The sequence below is a fragment of the Podarcis muralis genome, chromosome 2 (assembly GCF_964188315.1).
Source record: "Podarcis muralis chromosome 2, rPodMur119.hap1.1, whole genome shotgun sequence".
Classification (NCBI taxonomy): Eukaryota; Metazoa; Chordata; class Lepidosauria; order Squamata; family Lacertidae; genus Podarcis; species Podarcis muralis.
The window spans coordinates 104,386,361-104,414,299 of NC_135656.1; the positions used below are offsets into that span (position 1 = coordinate 104,386,361).

The following is a 27,939-nucleotide window of genomic DNA, read 5'->3' on the forward strand; positions in this document are numbered from 1 at the left end:
CCTCCCCACCCCCACCCCAGTTCAGACTAATTCGCTGCTGGTCCACACGTGATTTTAAAATCTGTACAGATTTACACCTGCAAATTGTGTCATGTGGGCTCGTTTGTTTGTGCCCTCAGGGGAACAAATTCAGCAGGAATTTTACGTGTGAGAAGTAGAAGAAGAGTTTGCAGGGCTGGGCAGAAGCAGAAGTGGTCAAAGGAAAAGGCGGTTGTGTGTCCAAGTGTTGAGGGAAGAGAAAGCACATGAGAAGAAGGTTGGGTCATGAAGATGCAACTGAAGAATAAGGGAATACGCAGCATACATTTAAAGCACCAAGAATCCTGGGAACTGTAGTTTGTTAGAGGTGCTGGGGACCGTCGCTCTGCAAGGGATAAACCACCGATCTCAGGAGGGGAAAGCCATGTGCTTTGAATGTATGACGTATACACAGTTGTGAGGACTTAAAGGGGTTTGGGGGGGGATGGGGGCAGCTGCAAGTTGTCCCTCTAGACCCATGGTTCCCAACATGGGGTACATGCCCCACAGAGGGGGGGGGGGCAATTTGAGAATGAGTTATTAGCAGTGAATGGCCTTTTAGGCTTCCTCCATGTGAATAGGAGTTCACTTTTTGAATAATAAGAATTATATGTCATGGGAAGGGGGAGCACTAGGATTTTAGAGATGCTTAGGAGGGGCATAGCCAAATAAAAGATTGGGAACCACTGCTCTAGACACAGCCCCCGCCACTTCCATCTCCAAAATTCCCTGCAGCTCGTGGAAAAAAACACACTCAGGAACTCCACAACACCAAACTCTACATAGCGGGCAGTTCCAAATTTCCACCACACACACAAACACACCCTTTCGAGTTACGTAGAAAGCACACAGCCATCACCTCTGCAACACCCTCAACAGCAGAAACCTGATTCCTCCTGCCCTAGAGGCAGATTTGATCGGGGAGGGGGGGGAATATTGTTCAAGCAGACACAGCAGCCCCCATCCTCCTCAGAGATGCCCTTATAATACTCACCTCGGGGCTGGGGATGCCCTGGCCTCTTCAGGTACTGATGCATCTGTTGTTGCTTCAAATAAGGGGCACGGGAGATTTGGGGAGCAATAAGCCAGGTTAATGTCTTCCGCTCTCCCTCGCTCGCCCCGACCCACCCACAGCCCTGCAAGAAAGTCCACTCCTGCCCCGTCGACCAAGAGTCCCAAGTCTGCCGCTGTCCAAGCCGCGTGAGAACTCCGGCCGTGCGAACTTAACTGGCGGTGGGTAAAAATAACCCGGCTCTCCCCCAACCCCTCCTCTCTCAGTGTGGGCAAGCGGGGCTGGAGACTGATTTTTATTCAAATGGAGCCGGGACTCTGAAAGGGACTAACGGTCTCTAAGCTACGGGAATTGTCACAGCCTATTCTTTCTGCTCCGCGGCACACACAGCCTGCCCTGCTGCAAGCACAGGCCCAGGGCCGGCTCGCTGGAAGGGGTGAAAAAGGCTGGAGGATTCTTCTTCGGGGGGAGACCAAAATACAAGGCCTCAGCGGCCCTCCCAGTCCAGCCTCGCCTGCCTTGGGGAGATGGTTGTCTGGGAGGTGAAAGCTAGATACAGGAGCTGCACACACACACACACCATACACACCCCCCCCAAAGGAATTGCAAGAACTGTAGTTTACCTTTCAGAGAACTACAGTTCCCAGTGCCCTTAACAAAACACGGTTCCAAGGTTCTTGGGGTAGGTGGGTGTGCTTTAAATGTGTGGTGTATATGCAGCTTTTATATGCCTGCTGTCTTTGTCCATGGAGTTTTCTTGGCAGGGGTACTGGAGTGGCTTGCCGGTTCCTGCTCCAGGTGGATCACGTTTGGTCGAAACTCTCCACTATGACCTGTCCATCTTGGGTGGAGTGCTAACTGGAAGGACAGATCCTGAAGCTGAGGCTCCAATACTTTGGCCACCTCATGAGAAGAGAAGACTCCCTGGAAAAGACCCTGATGTTGGGAAAGATGGAGGGCACAAGGAGAAGGGGACGACCGAGGACGAGATGGTTGGACAGTGTTCTCGAAGCTACCAGCATGAGTTTGACCAAACTGCAGGAGGCAGTGGAAGACAGGAGTGCCTGGTGTGCTCTGGTCCATGGGGTCACAAAGAGTCGGACACGACTAAATGACTAAACAACAACAATATGTAGCTTTGGTCTAAAATCTGACTTTTTCTGTGGCCCACAGCATTCTGGGTGAGGGTTTGGTCTCTCACTGCACCTGCCAGTTGCCAGAGCTTTGCAGAGGGAAACTTGTAGATATCAGGAGTGGCTAGAATTGTGCCTATTGTTCATTTCTGCTCCGGTCTGCTCAGTATAAGAATGAGGGTCAAACTTGATTTGGTTTGCATTTAACGGAGAACCTACTTCATTTGCAGTTTCCAAAACAATTCGCAAACTGAAACAACGTTCGCCTCTGAAATTCGTACGTCTCCAAATTTTGCAGCTGTCTAGCCAAGGAATACACGGGGGGGGGGGGGGGATGCCTGGACAGGGGCAACATGTGCATGAAAATTCATACATACAAAACTAGGGGAAATTGCTTTGCAAAAAATGTGTATAATAGGCACAATTTCACAGGCAAGTAGATCAGGATAAATTCGCACTCGAATGCCAATGAATTTTCCCGGGGGCCTTTGAAAACAAAACAGCAAAGCGTTTTGCAGAACTGAGCTTAAGGCTGGAAAAAACGGAGAAATGAGAGAAACAAAGGTTGACAGATTTACCCATCCCTGGTTCATAGAGAAGCTCACTGCCCCTTGAACGGCATGCTAAACAAGATCAACACCCCAGATTGTCGGTCCCCTGGCTGGGACAAGAGTTCACGGCCTGGTAGCCAAGGGAGCCCGTAGCGGCCGCTGCCGAGAAAAGAAAGCTGAGCACACAGCGCTGGCTTGGCCCGAAATTGGAAGCTGTGGGGACAAAGGAGGTGGCCAAGCCCATGCCTTGCCCAGCCACAGTCCGTTCCCAGGGAGCCTGGCAGCAGCGCAGCAGGAATGCACTTGTTGTGTCTTGCACCAGGCTTTCTCATAAAAGCACCAAGAATAGCTTATCCTCTCCCATTCTAAGCAACTCTCCCTGCCCAGCCTCCCTTCGGCTTTGATGGGATGCTTCCCTTTCACAGAGGGGGCAGGGTGGGAAACAGCCAGTGGCTCCTACCCCCCACCCACCCCCTTACAGCCTTCATCAATGGCTTCTCCAGGCAGAAAAGCAGAGCTATTCCTGAAGCTGGACTTTTTAAATATATATTCTCCGTTGGCACTGGGTTGCCAGAGGGTATTCCTCCTGCTCTGCACTGAGGATGGGGAGTGTAAAGCCTGGAATGGGGGCAAAAGTCCAGAGAGCCAGAAACCATAGCCTCCCCTGAAGTCAAAAACAGGGGTTTGGCGCAATGAACACCGAGAGCAGGCCAAGCCATCGTGCGGGCTATGCATTTCCACCATGTGAGGGCATGCCTAGGGATCAGGTTGCCAGCTGATGTACTCCACATCATTATGTGCTCCACCAGCAGAAATTAAATGGACAGGCCTTTTTTTTTGTATGTGTAGCAACAGGATTATCCCCCACCCCTGTTAATGATACAGAAACTCTGCCAGCAATTAAGTGGTGGCCACACCTAAGAGAGGGGGTCTCAGGTCCTTTTGTCTTTTCATTAGTTGTTGCTGCTCACCTGTGAAGGTGTGCAAGCAGCCTAGTCTTCCTGCCCCACTGGGCTTCCCTAATAATAATAATAATAATAATTAATAATAATAATAACAATAACAATAATTTATTTATACCCCGCCCATCTGGCTGGGTTTCTTCAGCCACTCTGGGCAGCTTCCAACAAAATGCACACGTCCTAATCAACTCAATCATGGGCGTACCAAAATTATTAGGGTACACTGAGCCGGGTACCTTGATAGCTGAGACATGCTGATTACTGTACTGCAGACGCTGCATTTTTTACATTTCTCCCCCCCAAAAAAACCAGACTGTATCTCCCAAGGGTTAAGTTGATCCTACACTAGCTAGATACAGTGGACACTCGGGTTGCGAACATGATCCGTGCGGGAGGCATGTTCACAACCCGCAGCGTTCTCAACCTGCAGCGACGTGTCTGCACACGTGTGGGTCGTGCTTCTGCACATGCGCAAAGCGCAATCTAGCACTTCTGCGCATGTGCGAGTGCCAAACCCCAGAAGTAACCCGTTCCGGTACTTTCGGGTTTTGGCGTGTCCGTAACCTGAAAACGTGTAACCCGAAGCATCTGTAACCCAAGGTATGACTGTAATGGGAAATTTATACTAGAGAAGACTGGTGTTTGGTTCTATACTACAAACAGGACACTCCGAGGATATGGTTAACGTATTTCCAGGTCCCACAAGACAACTGAAATTTCATTACACACGTAGCACGAGACACTCAGGCTGCTAGACTATGGACTCTGCCACACTTCTGCCTAGAAAGCCTGAGTCTGATCGGTTTTCCATTTGCCCTTGCCACTTTACCCAGGAAAACCTGCTCTTTAGCGCTGAACTGGAGCAAACATCCATCCGCAGGAAAACCAAATGGACGATTGCTCCAATTCAGCACTAAAGTTCGGGACAAGCAGAAGTATGGATGAGTGCCTAAGTTCAACTTTTCATCCTCTCAACCCGATGTAAAAAAAAAATCGAATGACTTCATAGACAAAATACATCAAAAGCCGAAGGGCGGAGGGGCAGCTCCCTTTTATAACCCACGGCCCAAATTGTCAGATCTGGGTTGTAGAGCCAGAGATTTCATGTAGTCCCAGCTGAGAAGTCCACCTCAAAGCAGGGGGCTGCGCATGTTTCTGCACTACAAAAAGAATCTGAACCAACAGAAATGAAATTCAGTGACTCCCATCAATTATACAAATTAAACATAATTGCCCTACTCGTTGAACTGTTTTAAATTGGCTCAGAGTGCAACTAATGAAAACTGTAGTTTTAGAAGGGTTTTTTTATTTTATTTTTAAAACTATGATCTGAGACTTTGTCCTTGTAGCAGTGGCTTTGTGAAGAATAGGCCACATTATTATTATTAGTATTATTTGCCTTGTCTTCTCTGAGATTGCAACTAAAAATGTTAGATCCACCTCAAGGGGAAAGTCAACTGGTGTGAGTTGCAAGAACTGACTTTCTGCTGTCTTCTTGTGATAGAGTGACTCTTTTAGCAGTGGCAAGATTTGCTTTGGCAGATTCGAAAAGTCTTTTTTACCTTTACTTTTTCATAATGTGATGAACAATATATATATATATATCTAGAGAGAGAGAGAGCGCACATTTTTGGTGTGTGTGATTATTGTTAATGATTGCTTTCTTATTTTCTGTTGTGACCAATGTCTGAAAGAATAAAAGATAGACAGACAGACTGGCCTCTATGTGCTTATTTTGCATAATTTATTCTTTGAGCCGCGGGGCATGGAAAAGAACTATGTAGACTCCTCACACCCCAACTTTTGACAACTGAAAATCTCAAATTTGAGCAGGCACCGCCCAAAACACTTGCAAGTCTAACTTCATTGCCTTGAGGGCTAGAAACTTGCTGCCTAAAAACACACACACACAAAAACTGAAAGCTGAGTTAAGGTTTTTGAATTGCGTGCCAATTTCCAGTTATCGCTGGAACCCTGCATTGTTCTAAAAAAGCAGCCTGGTACTTGACTGGGATCCTTACTCTTAATAAGTCCTGAAGGCAAAGTTTAGCTAGAAAAACACACACACACACACACACACACACACACACACACACACCCCTCTTCCACAGAGCATATCTACTAATACTCTCTCCCTCCCTCCCCAATTTTGGGGCAAAGAATCAACACCCACCTTCTCCCATTAAACATGCCAGAATAGAACCATCCCAATTATAGCAAGAGGGTTTTTGTGTGTGTGTGTGTGTGTGTGTGTGTGTGTGTCAAACTCAGCTCTTGAGGTCCTCCAAGCAGCTTGGCTGAGCAGAAATCTCAGGGTCCAGCTGCAGCATAAATCGCTTCTCACCCTTCGGCCTATGCTAAGAAACGGATAGTTTGCAAATAAGCTCCCTTTTTTTCCATTCAGTCAGTCACCTTCCAGCCACCCTCCCCGTTGCAAAATAAAATAAAATAACTAATTACAGGTAGGTAGCCCTGTCAGTCTGCCGTAGTCGAAACAAAATTTAAAAATTCCTTCCAGTAGCACCTTAGAGACCAACTAAGTTTGTTATTGGCATGAGCTTTCGTGTGCATGCACACTTCTTTGGATACGAAATAAAACAACTAGACGCCCTTCACACCCACCCCTCCTTGCCTGGGAGCAGACGGCTGTCTCTTGGGCTTGGAGTGCAGAAGGAAGCCCGGAGTTCTTGCTTGTCAATTTGCCAGGCCTGGGGAATTGGGAGAGAGAAGGGCCCGACTCCTACCTGTTCATGTGTCCCTGCTGCGGTTCTGGGCCTTGGGCAGGCAGCTAGTGGAGTGCTGCACCCCTGGCCAATTTGGGCACATGGGCAGCCCGCACACAAACTCTCCGTGCTCAGTTTCGTTCTCTCTCTCTCTCGCGCACACACACACACACACACACACACACCTCAAGAGCTGGGCTGTGCTTCCCTGGAGAAAGCTCCCAGGCAGCTCCTCCTCCCTTCGTGCGGTGCCAGGCGATGGGAGGGAGAGAGGGGAGGGCTCAGCCCTGCTTTTTACAGCTCAGCCAAGGTAAGGCAACGGGCCAGGTGGAGTCGCTCCCCTCCCAGCTAGGGAGTGGCGTCATGCCACACAGAAGTATGAGGTGACCTAAGCCAGCGAGGCCTGGCCCAGCTGCTGTATTCACTGCAGAGAACTCTGCTGGAAGGCAGGTGTGCAGGTGTCTGAGCTGAACTGGGCTCCACGGTGGGCTTGCCCAGCATCCTAAAGCACCGGATTTGCTTAACAACGCAACAGATATGAAGAGCAGAGCAGGTAGGAGCTCACAGGTTGAGCTCATGCCCTGCTTGCAGGTTCCACATGGGCATCTGGTTGAACAGGTGCTCAGGACAGTTTCTCTGGCTGGCAAATGGGCCAAACAGTTGGCAAGCTCTGGGCTAGGTAAAGGGGTAAAGGGACCCCTGACCATTAGGTCCAGTCTTGGCCGACTCTGGGGTTGCAGCGCTCATCTCGCTTTATTGGCCGAGGGAGCCGGCGTACAGCTTCCAGGTCATGTGGCCAGCATGACTAAGCCGCTTCTGGCGAACCAGAGCAGAGCACGGAAACGCCGTTTACCTTCCCGCCGGAGCGGTACCTATTTATCTACTTCCACTTTGACGTGCTTTCGAACTGCTAGGTTGGCAGGAGCAGGGACCGAGCAACGGGAACTCACCCCGTCGCGGGGATTCAAACTGCTGACCTTCTGATCAGCAAGTCCTAGGCTCTGTGGTTTAACCCACAGCACCACCCGCATCCCTGGCCTACACACAAACATATTATAGACCAGCCGTTCTCAATCTGGGGTCCTCAGATGTTGTTGGACAACAACTCCCATCATCCCAAGTTAGTTGGACCAGCGGTCAGGGATGATGGGAGTTGTAGTCTGACAACGTCCAGGAACCCCCAGGTCATCGAGAAAGTCTGTCCACTCATACATTGGATGTGTGCTGTGAAGCTGAGGTACGTGCATATTACAGTGGTACCTCGGGTTACAAACGCTTCAGGTTACATACGCTTCAGGTTACAGACTCCGCTAACCCAGAAGTATTACCTCGGGTTAAGAACTTTGCTTCAGGATGAGAACAGAAATCGTGCAGCGGTGGCACAGCGACAGCAGGAGGCCCCATTAGCTAAAGTGGTGCTTCAGGTTAAGAACAGTTTCAGGCTAAGAACAGACTTCCAGAACGAATTAAGTTCTTAACCCAAGATACCACTGTATCCGGTTACAGGCAATTGCTGCAAAAGCAATTGGGAAACCTGTAACAATTTCCACTGGGCGAGGGCATGTATTGAACCTGTGGCTTTCTGGACCTTCTTGTATACAAAGCGTCTGCTCTGCCGCTGAGATACAGCCCTCCCCTGTATGGGGAAGGCGTTCTTGCTACCGCCAGGAGACTTTCTTTCTTTACATAACTCACAATGATTAAAGCTGACAAACAGCGGCTGCCATATTCATCATGTAACAGCTCCAAGAAGGTCCAGCCCAGGATATTTCGTTGCCTGGGGTGAGAGACAAGATGGTGCCCGTCCCACAACTCCATGTACGAAACCAGCTTGGCTGGCAACCGATTCCGAAGGCAGCGGGTTAGCTTGGTGGTCACAGGAACACGCCACATAGAGCCAGTGTGAAGTGACTTACGCAAATCAAGTCAATTTAAATCAGCAAGAGAAAAGGCTGGTTTCAACAAATCATTAAATAAATAAGATTAAACGAACTATTTAAACCAGGTTCCCCACTGATATATTTTCATATGTTACCTAGGCAATAGTGCAGCTATGGCCGGGAAATCACGTTAAGAGTTGCAGGGACACTGCAAAGACCAAAAATGGTCACCATCTTATTCTGTCTCTTCTGCCAACCCCTTCTCTCTCAACGTGGTTTTCCACTCTTCTTCCCTGTGTAACAATTTGTGTGAAAGGGGCCTCCCTCCCCACCAAGGCCCATCTATCCTATACATATATTCAAAGTAGTATCATGATGCAGTGGTACCTCAGGTTAAGCACTTAATTTGTTCCGGAGATCTGTTCTTAACCTGAAACTGTTCTTAACCTGAAGCACCACTTTAGCTAATGGGGCCTCCAGCTGCTGCCGCGCCGCAGGAGCATGATTTCTGTTCTCATCCTGAAGCAAAGTTCTTAACCCAAGGTAATATTTCTGGGTTAGTGGAGTCTGTAACCTGAAGCGTATGTAACCTGAAGTGTATGTAACCTGGGGTACCACTGTGCTTTAAATAAGCATCGAGAGCCAGTGTGGTGTAGTGGTTAAGAGTGGTAGTCTCGTAATCTGGGGAACCGGGTTCGCTTCCCCACTCCTCCACATGCAGCTGCCGGGTGACCTTGGGCCAGTCACACTTCTCTGAAGTCTCTCAGCCTCACTCACCTCACAGAGTGTTTGTTGTGGGGGAGGAAGGGAAAGGAGATGGTTAGCCGCTTTGAGACTCCTTAAAGGGAGTGAAAGGCGGGATATCAAATCCAAACTCTTCTTCTTCTTCATGGGGTCCCTCAAAGTTCCCTGGGAACTGAAGTTTGTTAAGGGTGCTGAGAAACCCTCCCATTCCCCTCAGAGGCCGACGATTCTCAAAAACGGTTCAACAACAATTTCCTCTTCCCAAGGAACTCTGGGATTTGTTGTGTTCTAACTTGTCGTGACTCATCTTGAGACCTAAAGGGAAAGGGTAGATAATAAATCAAATCAATAATAATTAATACGAATGGCAATATTTGCAGTGAAATGCTCACACGCCCCACTCGGTCTCATCTCAGGCTGCAGACACGCAATACAGTGGTACCTTGGGTTACATACGCTAACCCAGAAATAGTGCTTCAGGTTAAAAACTTTGCTTCAGGATAAGAACAGAAATCGTGTTCCGGCGGCAGCAGGAGGCCCCATTAGCTAAAGTGGTGCTTCAGGTTAAGAACAGTTTCAGGTTAAGTACAGACCTCTGGAACTAATTAAGTACTTAACCCAAGGTACCACTGTACATTCAAAGCATTTTTAAAGCAAACAGCCTCCAAAGGCTCTTGGGAACTGTAGTTTACCCCTCACACAGAACTACAATTTCTAGCACCCTTAAACTACAGTTCCCAAGGTTCTTCATGGAGGGGAACGTGCTTTAAATGTGTGGATTTTACACAGCCCCAGACTGTGCGTATCTCCTTTCATAGGAATGTGCTACAGCTCTGAGCTACTCATTTTATGCAGCATTAAAAAAATGATCTTCCATATATACTGAAATTGAGAGTTACTGATAAAAAATATCTTGCAGAAGGGGTAGCTCTGTTAAGTCTCTTGCTGCAAAAATACCGCCTTATCAACTAACAGATTTGTGGCATACGATTTCATGGACTACAGCCCACTCCCCCTATATCTGATGAAACTTTATGCCACAACGAAACTGGCAGTCCTTAAGGCGCCAGCCACAAGTTCCTTTGTTGACTTTGCCCAAAAACAGCATATTTACCTCGGAGGTTGAGTACGACAGCTACTTTTTGAGGGCCACCCTAAGCAGTATCTCTCCAAAAGGATTGTGGTAAGACGTATAACTTGGTGTATATGTACTTTTGCACAACACGCGACTCTCTCCCTGCAAAGGTGAGCAAGCGAGAGTCCAAACATGTTCACAGGTTTGGTGAAGCAGGTTAGGTGGCTCAGCTTCCAGAGAGCCCCCTTGAGGAATGCCATGGAACTGCATCTGCCTTTCTTGCATACTTAAATGTCAAAGGTCACCCTTTTCTGTATTTCATCAATAAAATTGATCAAAATTCCGCAGCTGGAAAAATACAAATTTTCATATCAGAAAGACTGGAAGATGTTTGGCTTTTAACTGTGGCAGCTCTGGAGGAACCTCAATCTGCTTCATTTGAAAATGTTATTCATCCTTCAAGGCCCAGATTGCAAATTACATATTTTTGTTTGTAAAGGAAAAGGGAAGGAGAGAAAAAAGTATAGCGGGAAATGGATTGGTGACATCTCCAATTTTTCCTCTGCAACCATGAGAGCTGATCAATGCTTTAAAACAGGCTTCCTCGAACTCGGCCCTCCAGATGTCTTGAGACTACAATTCCCATCATCCCTGATCACTGGTCCTGCTAGCAAGGGATCATGGGAGTTGTTGGCCAAAAACATCTGGAGGGCTGAGTTTGAGGAAGCCTGCTTTAAAACAAAAACCCCTGAGATTCTCGTGATAATATAAGCAAGGATGCGGATGGCGCTGTGGGTTAAACCACAGAGCCTAGGACTTGCTGATCAAAAGGTTGGCGGTTCGAATCCCCGCGACGGGTTGAGCTCCCATTGCTCAGTCCCTGCTCTTGCCAACCTAGCAGTTCGAAGCACGTCAAAGTGCAAGTAGATAAATAGGTACCACTCCGGCGGGAAGGTAAATGGCGCTTCCTTGCGCTGCTCTGGTTTGCCAGTCATGCTGGCCACATGACCCGAAAGCTGTACGGCGGCTCCCTCGGCCATTAAAGTGAGATGAGCGCTGCAACCCCAGAGTTGGTCACGACTGGACCTAATGGTCAGGGGTCCCTTTACCTTTACTGTGCTTGAGCAGCAAACCTGTAGACTCAGGGGGCAGTTCCAGTAGTTAATTTCTCCCCCCCCCCCGTTCATAAATATTTATTCATTAATATAAAATATTCACAGCAAAAGCTTCAGTGTTTGAATTATTTCATGCATTGGCCACATTATGCTGTGTTTATGCTTTTTTTATATAATAATATTTATTACTTTTGCAACAATTTAAACACTACAAAGAAAAACAAAGAAAAAACAATACATTACAATACAAAAACACTACATAACACTAAAACATTAAACTAACAAGACAAGACAAAAACAAATTAAGAACACATCAAAAAAGAAAGAAAAAGAAAAGAAAAAATTTCAATATCTTATCTTTCTTTCACATATTTCCATGACCTCCTCACACCTCCCTTTTTGTATTCCGCTTCTATTAATTATTTCAGCAATTCCTTTCCATCTTCCCATGTTTTCTATCCTATAATTATCTTAGCACATTTTAATCTTATTTTTCCTTTAATACTCTATTAATCTATTTATACTTAATTCCTTATAACTTACTCCCAGAAGACGCGGTGGTGGCTGCCAACATGGATGGCTTTGGGAATTAGACAAATTCCCAGAAGACAAGGGCTCTCAGTGGCTGCAACCAAAGTCTTCCTTTGACAGCCTCTCATCAGAACTGAAATCCAGGTAAACAGTTCCTGGCTCTCAGCCTTAGCCTTGGGTTTCTGTTTATCGACTTTCAAACCAGAGTGATCCTAAGTCCCCAGCTCCTATTCATTTGGGCAGCCCCCCCCCCCCCCGCTTCCCTGGGGCTACTTGACACCTTCCTGCCCTGAGGCAAGGCAGCATTGAAGAAGTCTGGGGAAGGGAGCCTGCGCTGTCAGCTCCTGAACCTGATCTGAGAATTACTTTGCAGCATTCGTTCTAATACTTCGCAGCTGGGTTTTTGGCAGAAAGCTGGTACAGCAGTACCTCGGGTTAAGTACTTAATTCGTTCCGGAGGTCTGTACTTAACCTGAAACTGTTCTTAACCTGAAGCACCACTTTAGCTAATGGGGCCTCCTGCTGCTGCCGCGCCGCCGGAGCACGATTTCTGTTCTCATCCTGAAGCAAAGTTCTTAACCTGAAGCACTATTTCTGGGTTAGCGGAGTCTGTAACCTGAAGCGTATGTAACCTGAAGCGTATGGAACCTGAAGTGTATGTAACCTGAGGTACCACTGTATATAAAGGCAATTGGATAAATAATGAAAGCATTAAGTCTGCTTCACCCTCCAAATCAGACTTTATATGCAATGAGGAAAAAACGACTGGGAAATGAACTTGCTTGCTAGATCTCCCTGGCCACAAACAAGTGAGAACGCATGCTCAATGAATGGCCCACATCGTTTAACCTAAGGTTACCATACGTCCCCGTTTCCCGGGGACAGTCCCCGGATTTACAAATCAGTCCCCATACAAAATCCATTGAAGTTGAAAAGTGTCCCCAGATTCATTGAAAAAAATCTGGTAACCTTAGTTTAACCGTCCTGCAAACCTTGTGCAAGCAAACCAGAGGGGAAGGCTCAGTAAACAGGTCATCTGGAAGCAGCCACAGCCTGTTCAAAATCTTTACCAGGCAGCCTTGTTGGTGGCTCTGCCCCAGACCCTGCAATATGCAGCTGGCAAGGATCAGAAGATGGTGTTCAGAACTGCTGGTGTCTGTATTTCTCCAGACAGGTCATCTGTTTCCTCCTGTGCTGTTGCCTGCCAGTCCACAAACTGCGGGTACATGGGCTGTTCAGTCTGCGGAATGTGGAATATCAATGAGAAACACAATGACCTTCCCTTGGATAATTCTCTGTGCACTCCCAAACACAGAAAGTACCGTAAACAGATGCGGAAAAGGCCAAGGCTCCTGAACCTTTTTGCAGCTACGAAGGAGGAGGAATTTTGGCAGGTGGAGTGTGTTGCGCTGGAAGAGAGCGAGAGAAGAAGCCGCTGCAAAATACTACCACTTTAAAATGTTCGGAAAGGCCTGTCCTACTTCAACATTTGACTGCCCTAGAAGCTTTGAAAGAAGTTGCCGACTTCTGCATATAAGAAGCCTGCTGTGGTTCCTATTCTTTTCTTTTGCGCTCCATTCTGTGACGCCTGCCTATCAGTTTTCTTTCGCAGAGTCCTGATTAAGCGGCTGCATTTGTCGCTCCCACTGTCACGGCCCCTGCAGGTTGTACCAGGCAGATGTTGAGGCTGTAATGAGCCATTGTCCGCAGGATGAGAAACTCTGTAAGATCCAGAGTCCTTGAACTCGTAGGCAACATCTTGGAAACACGGTTTCATTGTTTGTATGCTAATGTTCTATGTGAAAAGCTGCTGCTACTCAGCCAGAAGGCTGAAATTCCTCCACTGGGCAAAAAGATGTCAAAGACTCCTAATAGGAAATGTTCTATTAAATGAGATTATGCACAGCTAACCAAAAGGTTTGCTTTTGGGAAAAGTTAAAGCTGGGTTTTTGTTAAAGTTTTCTGTGAAAGAGATCCCCCAGGAATTTGGGATCCAGCATGCAAAACTGTCGTCTACAATCAATCCCAACATAGATTTCATTTCCATATATCTGAAAGTCACTTTGGGACTTTATTAGTTGTGGGACGTAATAAATAAATTTAGTAAAACTAATATTATTATTAATAATAATAATATAACTTGTCCTTTTTCCCCAAAGAGTCCCGGGTGGCAAACAGATGCACAATTTAAAAGCAAAAACATTCTAAATCAGTTAAAACATCATTTAAAAAACCCCTATTACAATTAAAATTATCTGAAAGCACTTTCGGTTTAAAGCATTCTAAAACACATTCGGTTAAAAACATTATTCCATCTGATGATCATGACATTTCCAGCAACAGTATTCTTCAGTTCCCAAATGCTTGGGTAAAGAGGAATGTTTTCAAATTCCTCCTGAAAGTTAATAATGATGGAGACAGGCACACCTCACCAGGGAGGACATTCCACAAATGGGGAGCCATCACTGAAAAGGCCCTGTCACAGTTAAGCACCAACTGGGCAGCCTCTAGTGGTGGCATCAGCACCAACAAGGCCTCACCTGACCACTGTAAAGTCCAAGGTGGTTGGTATTGGAGAAGGCAGTCTTTGGCGCACTTGCGTCCCAAGCCCTAAATATATCTGTGGTATTACATGCCCCACCCCCAATGTCTATAAGCAGTGAGAAATGTCCCAGTAGTTAGTAGAGTTTGGCTTCCTTTGGAAGGAGAGATTCACAGGAGACTTATTGCCTTTTTGTAATGTTTTATTTATTTACAAATATACAAAGTAGAGAACAGGTGGAAACAGTCTGCACACACTCCAAGCAAGGAAATAATTCTGCTCCCTGCATGTGAGATACCCAGAGAAAGAGATACCTGCTTTAAAAGTGTCAAATACAGCTGCTTTAAAGGTGCTGGGAACCTTTGTGCTGAAGGACAGGATATGGTCCTAATACAAGCAAGAAGGTGCACTTATCACTGTGCTTTTGCCCTCATTGGAACGCTGGGATAAGTCAATGCAGAATATTCCCTGCCTTTCTATCTAACTGAAAGGGCTAGAGACTCCTCTAAAAATTAAACATTTGGAGAAGTTGGAATGATCTCTGAGAAGGGGCCAGGCCTTTGCAGGCCATGCTCTCTGGGGCTGATAGTAGCCCCTCTCCAGTTCCAGAATTACCGTATTTTTCGCCCTATAGGATGCACCGTCCCATAAGGCACACCTAGTTTTTTTGGGGGGAAATAAAGGGGGGGAAATTATTTTTTTTCCCCAGGCGCGGGGCTGGGCGGGGGAAGCCCGAGCTTTCCCCGACCCCAGCCCCCATACAGGCAGCTCTCTGCAAGCCGTGGGAGCCCAGCGCTGGCTCCCGCTGCTTGCGGAGAGGTCCACAAAGCCTGGACGCGCTGAGCTTAGCGCGCACAGGCTTCAGCATGCAGGCAACTCTCCGCAAGCAGCGGGAGCCCAGCTGGGCTCCCACTGCTTGCAGAGAGGTGCACAAAGCCTGGAGAGTGAGAGGGGTCGGTGCGCACCGACCCCTCTCGCTCTCCAGGCTTCAGCGAAAGCCTGCATTCGCCCCATAGGACGCACCCAGATTTCCCCTTCATTTTTGGAGGGGGGAAAGTGTGTCCTATAGGGCGAAAAATACGGTAGTTATGCCGAGCGCACCTGCACCCGTCCGTGGTTCAAAGAGCAATGGAAGTAGCGCCTTGGTCCTTCTGTTCCGTAAGGGTCACCAAAATCAGCGAGGTGCTTTGTGGCCAGAAGGTGGCTGGCTGTTCGCTGGTGCTGTTTCCCAAGACGGTGCATAGCACGCAGCTGTTGCTGCCACTGAGATACTTGCTGCAGACGCTGCGTCGTAGAAGGACGTCCCAGCCAGGGTACCTTGAAGGAGGCAGCAGAGCTTCAGGTGGTAGCCACAGACTGGGATCAGGCCTCCAAAAAGGGACGAGGGCGCTGACGGAGTCAGTCCAGGTATTTATTTATTCATCAACGTAATGATAAGTCTATCAAACCTAGACCCTGACAGACTGACAGCTCTTATAAAGAAAGGTAAAGGACCCCTGGACAGTTAAGTCCAGTCAAAGGTGACTCTGGGGTTGCCGCGCTCATCTCACTTTCAGGCCGAGGGAGCTGGCATTTGACGCAGTCAGCTTTCCGGGTCGTGTGGCCAGCATGACTAAACCACTTCTGGTGCAACGGAAACCAGAGTGCACGGAAATGCCGTTGACCTTCCCGCTGCAGCGGTACCTATTTATCTACTCACACTGGTGTGCTTTCAAACTGCTAGGTTGGCAGGAGCTGGGACAGAGCAACGGGAGCTCACCCAATCACGGGGATTTGAACCTTCTGATCAGCAAGTCCAAGAGGCTCAGTGGTTTAGACCACAGCGCCACCCGTGTCCCATTGGCATAGGCTCTTATGGGCTAAAACTCACTGCATCAGATGCAGAACTATAGTGTGACTCACGAGGCTTTCTTTGGCTCCTGTTAGCATCTGAGGTGAGGAAAGAGTATCCGGCCCCCTCACTGCCTGCTTGAAAGTGAGCAGTGAAGGTTTTATCTAATCAGAATTTTGTAGGATTGGGGATCTCTTTCACCCATTTCAGGGGGGAAAATCTATGCAATCAACTGGCTGATTTAGGAATCCCAACTTGGAAGCTGTCAGGAAGTCACCCATGACTCACATTTTCCTGTTCCGCACTAATACTTAAGTGATGTCCGCTAAATGACAGGCCAAAAACAAGATGGAGAGATGTGGGTATTCTTTCCACAGTGTTTAAAGCCTGTTCAGTTGCTCAGAATGGCAAAGTCAGCACAGGAAACCAGTTAAGAGGGAGAGGGCATTCACTCACGGTGGGGTGCAAACCAGGACTACGGCTGAGAGAAGTTAGGACAGGCTAGGCCTCAGAACAAAACATAAACTTTATATTTTTGTTATTGCTTTGTTTCCTTAAATTACTGTAAGCTGCTCCGAGCATCAGAAGAGCAACTGGAGGGTGGCATAAAAGGTTAAATCGCAGTTTAAAAAGCACCTGCGATGCTAGGTTCAATTCCTGGTGTCTCCACCTCTGGGCAGAACTTGGAAATTCCCTTCTCTGAAACCCACAGGATTTCTGCTCACAGGCATCTGGTTGGCCACTGTGACAACAGGATGCTGGATTGGATGGGCCATTGGCCTGATCCAGCAGTGTTCTTCTAAATGGCCTCGTCCCAGTATACCTGAAGGAGCGTCTCCACCCCCATCGTTCTGCCCGGATGCTGAGGTCCAGTGCCCAGGGTCTTCTGGTGGTTCCCTCACTGCGAGAAGCTAAGCTACAGGGAAACAGGCAGAGGGCCTTCTCGGTGGTGGCGCCCACCTTGTGGAACGCCCTCCCATCAGATGTCAAAGAGATAAACAACTACCTGACATTTAGAAGACATCTGAAGGCAGCCCTGTTCAGGGAAGTTTTTAATGTGTGACATTTTTATGTATTTTTAATCTTTGTTGGAAGCCGCCCAGAGTGGCTGGGGAAACCCAGGCAAATGGGTGGGGTACAAATAATAAATAATAATAATTATTATTATTATTATTATTATTATTATTATTATTATTATTACTGTTTTTGAAGCCTGAAGAGCCAGTCAGAATAAAAACTACTGAGCAAAATGAACCAGTGGTCCGGCTCCTAACAGGTTAATAGATAGGTATCGAAGAAGTCTTTAAGACAGATATGAGAGGGGTAGCAGTGTGACAGTAAAATAATAGTTCTCAGACACATCTGGGTTTTCTGTAGGGTCGAGTCCCAAGCATCCCTCTCACCTGCTGAGAGAGTGAGCGGCCCTTCTTAGCTGCTGCAGCCTCACGCTGGCGTTTGGGTTCCTCGTGCAGGGCCATCCAGACCTCCTCAGCGCCCATATCTGTGGAGCAGGGTGAATGTCACTTAGAGACTCTTTTTATGTGGCAACAAGCGACTCATAAATCAAAAGCAATCAAATCAAAACACAAAACACTTTCCCCCAAAGAGATACTTGGAATTAAAGGAGACTTTTCATGAGACAAGTGAATCTCCACACAGCTCACCGCAATCACTTCACCTCATGAGTCACGACAAGAAAAAGAAAAAGATTCATCTGATAATTTGGCGGCACTAGCCATAACTGGTCGTGACTGAGTTTCTGAAACTGACGCACACACATACACAGCTGTTGCTTTAGCAGCCTGTTAACAGACTGACCTGAAGGGAATTTCAGGGGATCACCCATTTCACTGCCGGCCACATAGCTTACTGGCTCCCTGCCTAGCAAGCAACCAGGTGGGAGCCATGATGAGGGCTTATTTATACCCTGCTCATCTGGCTGGGTTTCCCCAATAGAATACAGTGGTACCTCAGGTTAAGTACCGGTACTTAATTCATTCCGGAGGTCCGTACTTAACCTGAAACTGTTCTTAACCTGAAGCACCACTTTAGCTAATGGGGCCTCCCACTGCTGCCGCGCCGCCAGAGCACAATTTCTGTTCTCATCCTGAAGCAAAGTTCTTAACCTGAAGCACTATTTCAGGGTTAGCAGAGTCTGTAACCTGAAGCGTATGTAACCTGAAGCGTATGTAACCTGAGGTACCACTGTATTAAAAACACAGAGGGTGCCTTCGCCAATGGCGCTCTGGAACCTAGGCCTCAAACTGCTCCTCATACATAGTAGCATGTTCTGGTGCTCTGTGATAATTAACTCAAAACAAGGAACCACCTTATAGTTTGAAAATGGTTCACAGTCCCACTTTATCATCAGAGATTCGGGGTTGCAGGGAGTTGAACACCCATTTTTATTTCTGCAGCAAGGTCCCTGTCCTCTGTCAGGAGCTCGTCGTACACTCGAGTAGGATCCTGGTAGAGACACATGCCCGACTGGCATGTTCTCTCTCTCCTAGTCGATCGTTCGGGAGCTTCAAAATTTCTTCAGCCCGAACATCACAGCTACCGATGCCAACAGACATCGGCACACTTAGGGATCCGCAGAGTCTTCGCAGCTTGCGTGTCAGACCTCAGCAACTCAGCATTTTGGCTAATCTACTTTATTTACACGGAGCACTGCAACATGGCTCCCTCTCTCTGTAGCATCAGACAGCAAAGACAAAAAAAACAAAACAAAGGACAATAGTCCCACTTCATGGAGCACAGTAACATAAACATCCTGTCTCCGTCACTTCCCACTCTGTGGAGTCGAAACATATACCATCATGTGATAGACAACAATCCCATGATTGCAGTCATGGAGCAGGGATTCTAACATCCTCGGCATCCTAGAGCTGTCCAATCAGCACGAAAGGGGAGATTTTCAGCCAATGGGAATTCTTCTCATCCTTTGTGCTGATTGGAGACCATCACAGTGAAAGGAGGAGAGTCAACCACTGAGGATCAGCTCCTGGGGTCACTCTGGAGAAGACATGAGAAAAGAACACAGAGGAATTGCTACTTCCTATGTTCCAAAGATAAGCACTGAACACTGAAAACACAAAGTACTTCAGTTTGACTGATTATTTAATTTGTATACCACTCAATACATTAAAAATATCTCCAAGCAGTGTACAAAAGAACTGAAGCAACAACAGGCAACTTAACAAAATATTACAAAAAGACACAGTTGCATTGAAAAATGTGACATTAATACCAAACAGTACTAACATATAAAAAAATCAGCATCGGTTTATTTTTCCTTCTGACACACCCTCCCACTCAGCCTCTAGGTTCTCACTCAGGGTCCAAACAAATTCTCAGCCCACCCACAAAAGTCTTGCAATGAGAAGAGTGCCTTAGTCTCTCACTCTGGTGCCTTAGTCTCTCACTCTGGACTTGTGGCAAGCCCAAGGTGATTTGTATTTACTCAGGCTGCCCACAGCTGTGTCCCATTCATCTGCACTCCTTGCACCCAATTCGAGGTGTAGCAGGTTTGTTGAGTTTCCTAGAGGGTCCAAAGGATGGGTTTCAAGGGAATGGTGAAGTGCAATGGAACGGCAAGGAAAACACAACTTTAAGTAGCTCCAATAGATTTGGAGCCCTCCAAATGAATTGCCCTGAGCACAGAAAATAGATCTAGCTGAAAGGCAACACGTGGAGATCCGCATAGATTTTTTTGTGCTGCATCCCTTCCTTATTATTGTTGTATAATATTGTTTCATAATCTTAGAAGGGAGAGTGACTGTGGGGAGGGGGGGAGGTCTGTGAGTATTACTTCTGAATTTGCCACTATACTACTGGACTGGGATGAAGAGGCAAAGTAGCCAAAAAGTTCCTATGAAGCAGCATAAAAGGTAAAGGGGCCCCTGACCATTAGGTCCAGTTGTGGACAACTCTGGGGTTGTGGCGCTCATCTCGCTTTATTGGCCAAGGGAGCCAGCGTACAGCTTCCGGGTCATGTGGCCAGCATGACTAAGCCGCTTCTGGCAAACCAGAGCAGCACGTGGAAACGCCGTTTACCTTCCTGCCGGAGCAGTACCTATTTATCTACTTGAACTTTATGTGCTTTCGAACTGCTAGGTTGGCAGGAGCAGGGACTGAGCAATGGGCGCTCACCCTGTTGCGGGGATTCGAACCACCGACCTTCTGATCAGCAAGCCCTAGGCTCAGTGGTTTACCCCACAGCGCCACCCGTGTCCCATGAAGCAGCATACACTCACCTAAACCAGTCACCAGCAGGCGCTTCACCCGAGGGCTTACTGGCTGCTCCTCGGTAGGTGGACGCAGGAAGTAGGAGGCTCTCTCTGAGCCCAGCAGCCTGGGGAGAAAGATAACAAGAGGCCATGTTGTCCCTCCCTACTGGAAACACCTACCACGCAGGTTGAGTTTATTAGACTAGCTCCCTCCCAACAACAACCCATCCAAGTGTTGAAGGCTGGTGAACCTGGGCAAATGGGGCACTGCCCAACCAAACTCACTCTGCTCTCAGCCAGCTCTTGCCTGCCTGCCTTCTTAATTATAACCACTCTTATGGGTGGCACTGCCTGGCAGCTTCCTCCGTGTTGTCCCTTGTAGATCTCAGCAGCGAGGAGGATGGGGCCAAAATTAGTTGGCTCCGCCTGTTATTGGCTCCACCTCCACCTACTGCTGTCTCCCTGTCTTCTGCTCTACCAGCCATCACTGCATCCAAACGATGATCAGAACCCCACATTTTAGATCAGGATTCATCATGTCCAGTCTGGGGCCTAGGCACTCATCTATGCTTGCCACATTGGCGTAGTTTAAAAGACACCTGCTTCTTGGGAGAAAAGCAATGACAAACCTAGACAGCATCTTAAAAAGCAAAGACATCACCTTGCCAACAAAGGTCCATATAGTAAAAGCTATGGTTTTCCCAGTAGTGATGTATGGAAGTGAGAGCTGGGCCATATAGAAGGCTGATCGCCGAAGAATTGATGCTTTTGAATTCTGGTGCTGGAGGAGACTCTTGAGAGTCCCATGGACTGCAAGAAGATCAAACCTCTCCATTCTGAAGAAAATCAGCCCTGAGTGCTCACTGGAAAGACAGATCGTGAAGCTGAGACTCCAATACTTTGGCCACCTCATGAGAAGAGAAGACTCCCTGGAAAAGACCCTGATGTGGGGAAAGATGGAGGGACGACAAAGGACGACGAGATGGTTGGATAGTGTTCTCGAAGCTACCAGCATGAGTTTGACCAAACTGCGGGAGGCAGTGGAAGACAGGAGTGCCTGGCGTGCTCTGGTCCATGGGGTCATGAAGAGTCGGACACGACTAAACAACTAAACAACAACAACAACAATATATCCTCTTGTAATGGGATGATGAGCTGCTTGTGCGTAAAATGCAAGTCCCTCAGAGTTTGGTCAAGTCCTCAAACCTCTGCCTACGACGGAGCCCCTCCAGCATGGCTCCGTCAGTCGCTAGCAGAATCCGAAAGTGGTCTCTTACGGAATCTCTTCCAGCATAAAAGCTCCTTAACGGAAACACGTCTTCTGGACTCTTGGCGTGACAGTTTCCGGCGAGGAGTGGGTGTCCCTATAGGAGGTCTTGAAACCTCCCCACTGTTTTCGCTGGAAGTGTCTCTGAGCCATCCCTCCGACTCACTTTCCCCTGGAGCCCCTCCTCTCCCCCTGCTGGTTCCCTCTTCAGCTGCTAAGTCTCTCTCAACCTCAGGGAGCCCTTCCACCTCCTGTCCTTCCGATGGCAGTTCCCTGACACCTCTAGATGCTGGTTTGATGATGATGATGATGATGATGATAATAATAATAATAATAATAATAATAATAATAATAATTCTTATTATTTATTACTTATACCCCACCCATCTCCCCAGCCACTCTGGGCGGCTTCCAGCAAGAGATTAAAAATACATTAAAACATCAGTCATTAAAAACTTCCCTAAACAGGGCTGCCTTCAGATGTCTTCTAAACATCAGATAGTTGTTTATTTCTTTGACATCTGATGGGAGGCATTCCACAGGGCCACGTTTGAGCCACGTTACCAGAGAGATGGCAATTTCAACCTGTTCATCATGGTTCTCGGAAGGTTATTTCCAGCAGGCCATTGGTCCTTTCTGTCCCCCAGGGATGTGTAAGAAAATACATCCAGGATCAGACCATCTAGTCCAACTTATTGTTTCCCACAATGGCCAACTAGATGCCGATGTTTCAAAGTCCAATAGCAGTAACACTCTCCTGATTGTGATCTCCAGCATTAGATATTAAAAGTTGTTGTTGTCGTTTAAAGTTTTGTACAAGTTGCATTGCTGTGCTAAAGCTAATAATGCATTTTTGAAAAATAGATAAATTGTTTTCAAAAGGAGTGAAGGGAAGAGCACAATGCAGGAGAAGTATAAAAATGTAGCTCTTACAAGGGCAAACTCTACCCTTGAAATGTTTTATTGTTGGCATTTGTTATATATTACTCAAACATGTTTCCCTCTTTGTTGCAAATTTTCATAAGGCGCTTTAGTGGGTTTAAAAAGGTCCATTTCCTTGCAGATACAATATATTATTCATTCCAGTTTTTGAGCTTCCCTTCGCTCCCAAACCTGCAAGCACCTCATTTTATAATTCATTGTACACCTATTTTTAGTGAAGTATTGCTGATTCGTAAAGTGCAGGAGCTTCCTTCCAGCCTCTTCTCAACCCACAACTGTGCACTTAAGCCCGTTGATATCAGTAGGACTACTCATGAGAAAGTGCATGAGGTTGGTGGGGCTTTTTTGGGTTTCTTTAGAAGTTGCATTTCATCTTAAGAACAGGTCTTCAAGGTGGCTAAGAAGAACAATTCCAAATAACAAACTCCATTTAAATTTTAAATAACCGATAACAGGAATAATAAAACCCTTTTTATTTTCTTAGTAGATCTGTATATCTCCAAAGTTTCTTCTGTCATAGAACTCAGCCCTGTTTAGTGAAGTTTTTAATGTTTGAAATTTTAGTCTGTTTTTAATGTTCTGTTGAAAGCCGCCTCTCTAACCATAATCCCAGTTGCACCACAACTTGAAAGGCCCTTCTGTCTGCCCCACCAATGTATGAAGCATGTTTGAATGGAACTCAGGAGAGGATCACTCTCCCTCCGAGGTTCTGGAATGCCTTGCCAAGGGAGGCCTAGCTAATTCTGTCTCTAGTGCCCTCCCACAGGCAGGTAAAGACATGTTTGTTAGTCAGGCCTTTGACCATGATAAACCAGAAAGCGCTCTGTTCTTTTTTGCATATAATTTTTATTAATTTTTCTGTTTTACAATTTAAAATACTCATTTTTAAATTCTTAGGATATCAATGACTTCCCTTTTTCTCTTTCCATAGTTCATTTTTGCATATAATAAATCCCTGCATATTTTACAAAAACGGCACCATTCAGTATTCCATTATTGCATCCATCAAAACTTGTTTACACTGTTGAATTTATCTTACTGCTCCAGCGTTTTCAGCTGTACACAATTATTTCCCATATTTTCAATAAACGTTTTCCAATCTTCTCTAAACATATGTTCTTCTTGTTCTCTTATTTTATATGTTAAGTCTGCAAGCTGCACATATTCTGTCAACTTAAGTTGCCATTCTTCTTTAGTTGGGACCTCGCACGTTTTCCATTTTTGGGCTAACAAAACACGGGCCACAGTAGTGGCATACATACTGTAAATAACCTTATTGATACCTGGGAATTTCAATCTGAATTATCCCCAGCAGGTAGGACTCTGGTTTTGGGGGGAAAGTAGGACGCAGGTGGCGCTGGGGTATAAACCACAGAGCCTAGGGCTTGCCAATTGGAAGGTCAGTGGTTCAAATCCCTGCGACGGGGTGAGCTCCCATTGCTCAGCCCCAGCACCTGCCAACCTAGCAGTTCGAAAGCACGTCAAAAGTGCAAGTAGATAAATAGGCGGGAAGGTAAACAGCATTTCCGTGCACTGCTCTGGTTTCACCAGAAGCAGCTTAGTCCTGCTGGCCACATGACCCAGAAGCTGTCTGCGGACAAATGCCAGCTCCCTCAGCCAGTATAGTGAGATGAGCGCCGCAACCCCAGAGTCGTTCGCGACTGGACTTAACTGTCAGGGGTCCTTTACATTTAGCTTTTTACTTTTAAACATTTTTTTCAATTCATTATGGATCATTTCCCAATACTCTTTTACAAGTCCACCACATATGAAAGAACATCCCCTCCATCAGTTCGGCCCTCTGCTCTGATTCCTGTCCCTGACAGGACCGCTCTGTGGGGCTTAGGGCTCTCCCAAACCCTTGACCCAAGTGATGGGTCACTGCTCACCTGTGGAGATACTGTTGATAGTCTGGCAGGGGACTGCTGAGAGCTTCCTTCTTCTGAATCCTTTGCAGGTTCCATCTTCCAGATCCATTGGAGTCAGCCCACCTGTGAGAATCTTTGGCATGTCCTGAACAACGGGGCCAGACATGGCCTGGATATGCCATCATAACCTGCTAGAACACCACAGGGATAAAAGCAAAGATTGCACCTGAACTTATTCCTTCCTTCCTGAACTTCCCAGGACTGGCCTCTATCCCCTCCACTCGCTGCTCCCCTTCCCACTTTCTTCACACCAAGAGCAGCCCCTCATTTGCCTATTGGCCTGATGACTAACCTGCTGGATTCTGAGTTTAGGACCTGGTGTGCAGTCATGCAGCCCTGTGGCATCCAAGCTCTTTAGGTTTCCTTGTTTGGGCTGTCACCATGGTGCTTTGCCTTCCACCTGCCTCACGAAAGGTAGAAACCAGAACAAAATCACTTCAACACAGGGAGTGAGGAAAGCATAGGCTGCAATCCTATGTGTGAAATTTGGCTGCATGGCTTCTTCAATACTTTCCATGTTTACCTAAAAGAAAGTCACGTTTAACCTAGTGGGACTTGCCTTAGAGTTTAAGCATGTGTAAAAATTTGGATGTGTTACAATGTGCCGTTATTTGGGATTAAGTTACGTTGAATTTTTGGATTTACTTGAGTGGGAAACCAAGTATTGGCCTGTCTATGGGATTGAAAATTAAGAGTCCCATGGCTTCTCTTTTTTCCTTTTTTTTTTAAATGAAATGTTTATTAAGCTTTTTTAGAATAATACAGTAAAAATGAAAAAGAAAATAGAAAAATACAAAATAAAAACAGTTAAAAACACACATATTTTCTGTTACTTATTTTCCTTTAACTTATTTCCCGGACCTCCTCATACCTCCCTTTTTTGTATTCCGCTTCAATTTATTGGTTCAGCAAATCCTTACCATTAAATTTTAACCCATTTTTAACCCTTTTTTCATATCTCTTAAAGCATTACAGCTGGAAACCCCTTAATTGCTATCCAACATCATTCTATCATTCATTAATTTTACAATATTTCTGTAGATAGTCTTTAAATTTCTTCCAATCTTCTTCCACCGACTCTTCTCCCTGGTCTCGGATTCTGCCAGTAATTTCTGCCAATTCCATATAGTCCATCACCTTCATCTGCCATTCTTCCAAAGTGGGTAGATCTTGTGTCTTCCAATACTTTTGCAATGAGTATTCTTGCTGCTGTTGTAGCGTACATAAAAAAAGTTCTGTCCTTCTTTGGCACCAATTGGCCGACGATGCCCAGAAGAAAGGCCTCTGGTTTCTTCAAGAAGGTATATTTAAATACCTTTTTCAGTTCATTATATATCATTTCCCAGAAAGCCTTAATCCTTGGGCACGTCCACCAAAGGTGAAAGAACGTACCTTCAGTTTCTTTACATTTCCAACATTTATTATCGGGCAAATGGTAGATTTTTGCAAGCTTGACTGGGGTCATGTACCACCTGTATATCATTTTCATAATATTCTCTCTTAAGGCATTACATGCCGTAAACTTCATACCTGTGGTCCATAACTGTTCCCAGTCAGCAAACATCATAGTATGTCCAACATCTTGCGCCCATTTAATCATAGCAGATTTCACCGTTTCATCCTGGGTATTCCATTTCAACAGCAAGTTATACATTCTTGACAAATTCTTAGTTTTGGGTTCTAACAGTTCTGTTTCTAATTTTGATTTTTCCACCTGGAAGAGTCCCATGGCTTCTTAAACACAGGCTGCAGACACACCATACATTTAAGACAGATTTAAAGCACATTTCTCTACTCAAAGCAACCTGGGAGGCATAGTATTCAAGGCTTTGTTCCCCTCCAGTCTACTTAAGAAGCTCAGCATATGAAGAGGCTAAGCTGGTTGTTCCACCTCAGCCGTATGGCTTTCACAAGCCATTATTGTGTTCCTATATCAGTAATTTAGGAATTTTCACCATTGTAACTAAGCCAAGTTTGCCTTTGCAACTTTTTCTGAATGCTGTATGGAAAAGCACATGAATCTGACATGTGGAGAATTTGTAAGTAAACCATTTTTAACTTACCGAAGGTGTAATATTTTTTCTGTGCTAAGGGAAGAGGAAAGGTTTGAACTTACCATAAGGCTCACCCAGAATGTGCAGAAGCAAACAAGTGCATGTTCACTGTACACAAGACAAGTTCTGCTGCATCAGATGAAAAGCCTGTCCAGTCACAGCGGCCAACTAGATGGCTATGGGAAGATTTTGCGCACATTTAACATAGCGTCCAAAAAAGGGCTTCCCAATGCCTTTGCAACTTCTGCATTGCGCAAGCCTACATATTCCTTCTCTCAAAACCTTTCAGGGGTTTTTTTGCTACCCACACACTTCAACAGTTTATCTGTTGCTCATAACACCTTCTGCAGCTGTCACCCTAGTATTTGCCCTCTGTACATTTCAGATTCTGAGAAGAAAATGAAAACCGCCCCTTCCTGCTACAAAGGAGTTTTCAGATTAAAGGAGGGGATGGGAATTCTCATTTCTTCAGCTTCGGCTTTTGCGTTTCACGAGGCCTGAAGCGTTTCGGAGCTTGGAGGGGGTTGCAGGGAGAGCAAAGTGTTTTGCTTGGCCAAAGTCCTGGCAGGTGGTTAGTGGGGGCCCGACTGTTAATAATTCCCAGCTAGAATAGGGGGTTTGGAAGACTTTTGTTTGTGTGTGGGGAGGGGAAAGCCTCCCCCCCCCCTAGTGGGAAGGAACTCCATGCGAGGAAAGCTTTACAATAAGGCACATTCAACAGCAAGAACGAGAGGAGGTGGAGAGAGAGAGAAAGAAGAGAGATCAAGGGTGAATGGGGCTGTCTGATTAAATGAGGTCTGAAAGGAGAGAGCGGGCCATTCACAACAGGAACGAAGCCTTCACCGGTAACAACTCAGACTTAATCCAGGGAAGATGGGGAGGGGGGACGGCTGTGGAACTCCATGTAAGATTTCCAGCCCGATTCTGTGTGGGCTGTTGCTTGTCGTGGACAGCGTGATGCCAAAATCACATCCCCATCTCCCACAGAGGAGAGCTGGACCACCCTAATCTTGAAGCTACTTCTCAGGCAGAGGGTTCCAGAAGGGCAGTTACTTTCCTGACTCTAACACCCCCTCCACTTTCTTCTTCCAACTAGGCCAGGCATGGCCAAATTTGGCCCTCCAGCTGTTTTGAGACTACAGCTCCCACCATCCCTAGTGAAATATACTCGGAGTCGAGAGTGGATTTCATGCCCTTTATTCAGCTCATAGTGGTGAGGAGGAACGGAAGTTCCCCCTGAATGTCTGCTTTATATACATTATTTACACAATGGGCCCCACCTGATTGGCTAATTCCGGGATTCACCTGTAGGCCAATCTGGTTGTGGATTCACTTCCACCTGGAGCTGGATTGGGTGGCTCCTGTGGACCAATCAGACTGCTGCATTCTGGACCCTATTCGT

The 27,939-nt window shown here is 46.5% G+C and overlaps 2 protein-coding genes across 3 annotated transcripts in view; both read right to left on the reverse strand.

Moving 5' to 3' along the window:
* Positions 1-6,570, reverse strand: part of LOC114591921 (laminin subunit beta-1-like) — a 74,891-nt gene extending 68,321 nt beyond the window's left edge. Inside the window, exon 1 of one of the 2 annotated variants that reach the window (XM_028719668.2) lies at positions 6,421-6,570. In XM_028719668.2, the coding sequence (XP_028575501.2) occupies positions 6,421-6,428 (8 nt within the window). In that variant the 5' untranslated portion in view covers positions 6,429-6,570. Of the gene's footprint in view, positions 1-1,012; positions 1,137-6,420 lie in introns of those variants that run through there. The other variant, XM_028719669.2, reaches the window with a different exon arrangement.
* An 8,802-nt stretch (positions 6,571-15,372) lies between these two features.
* On the reverse strand, positions 15,373-27,890 carry LOC144327036 (uncharacterized). The gene is made up of 4 exons (XM_077925128.1): positions 24,445-27,890; positions 20,374-20,471; positions 17,521-17,618; positions 15,373-15,603 (listed from the first exon to the last, which is right to left on the reverse strand). The coding sequence occupies exons 1-4, from the start codon at positions 24,606-24,608 to the stop codon at positions 15,373-15,375; spliced, it is 591 nt and encodes a 196-aa protein (XP_077781254.1). The 5' UTR covers positions 24,609-27,890.
* Between the last annotated feature and the right edge of the window lie 49 nt (positions 27,891-27,939).

Bases quoted from the DNA above. Each gene is read 5' to 3' on its own strand.
- LOC144327036 (XM_077925128.1), bottom strand. From the start codon at position 24,608: ATGATGGCATATCCAGGCCATGTCTGGCCCCGTTGTTCAGGACATGCC. The intron at 17,619-20,373 runs GTGAGTGTATGC...CCTGCTCCACAG, and splicing joins CCTGCTGGTGACTGGTTTAG to ATATGGGCGCTGAGGAGGTC. The intron at 15,604-17,520 runs GTGAGAGGGATG...GCCTCCTTCAAG, and splicing joins GCCGCTCACTCTCTCAGCAG to GTACCCTGGCTGGGACGTCC.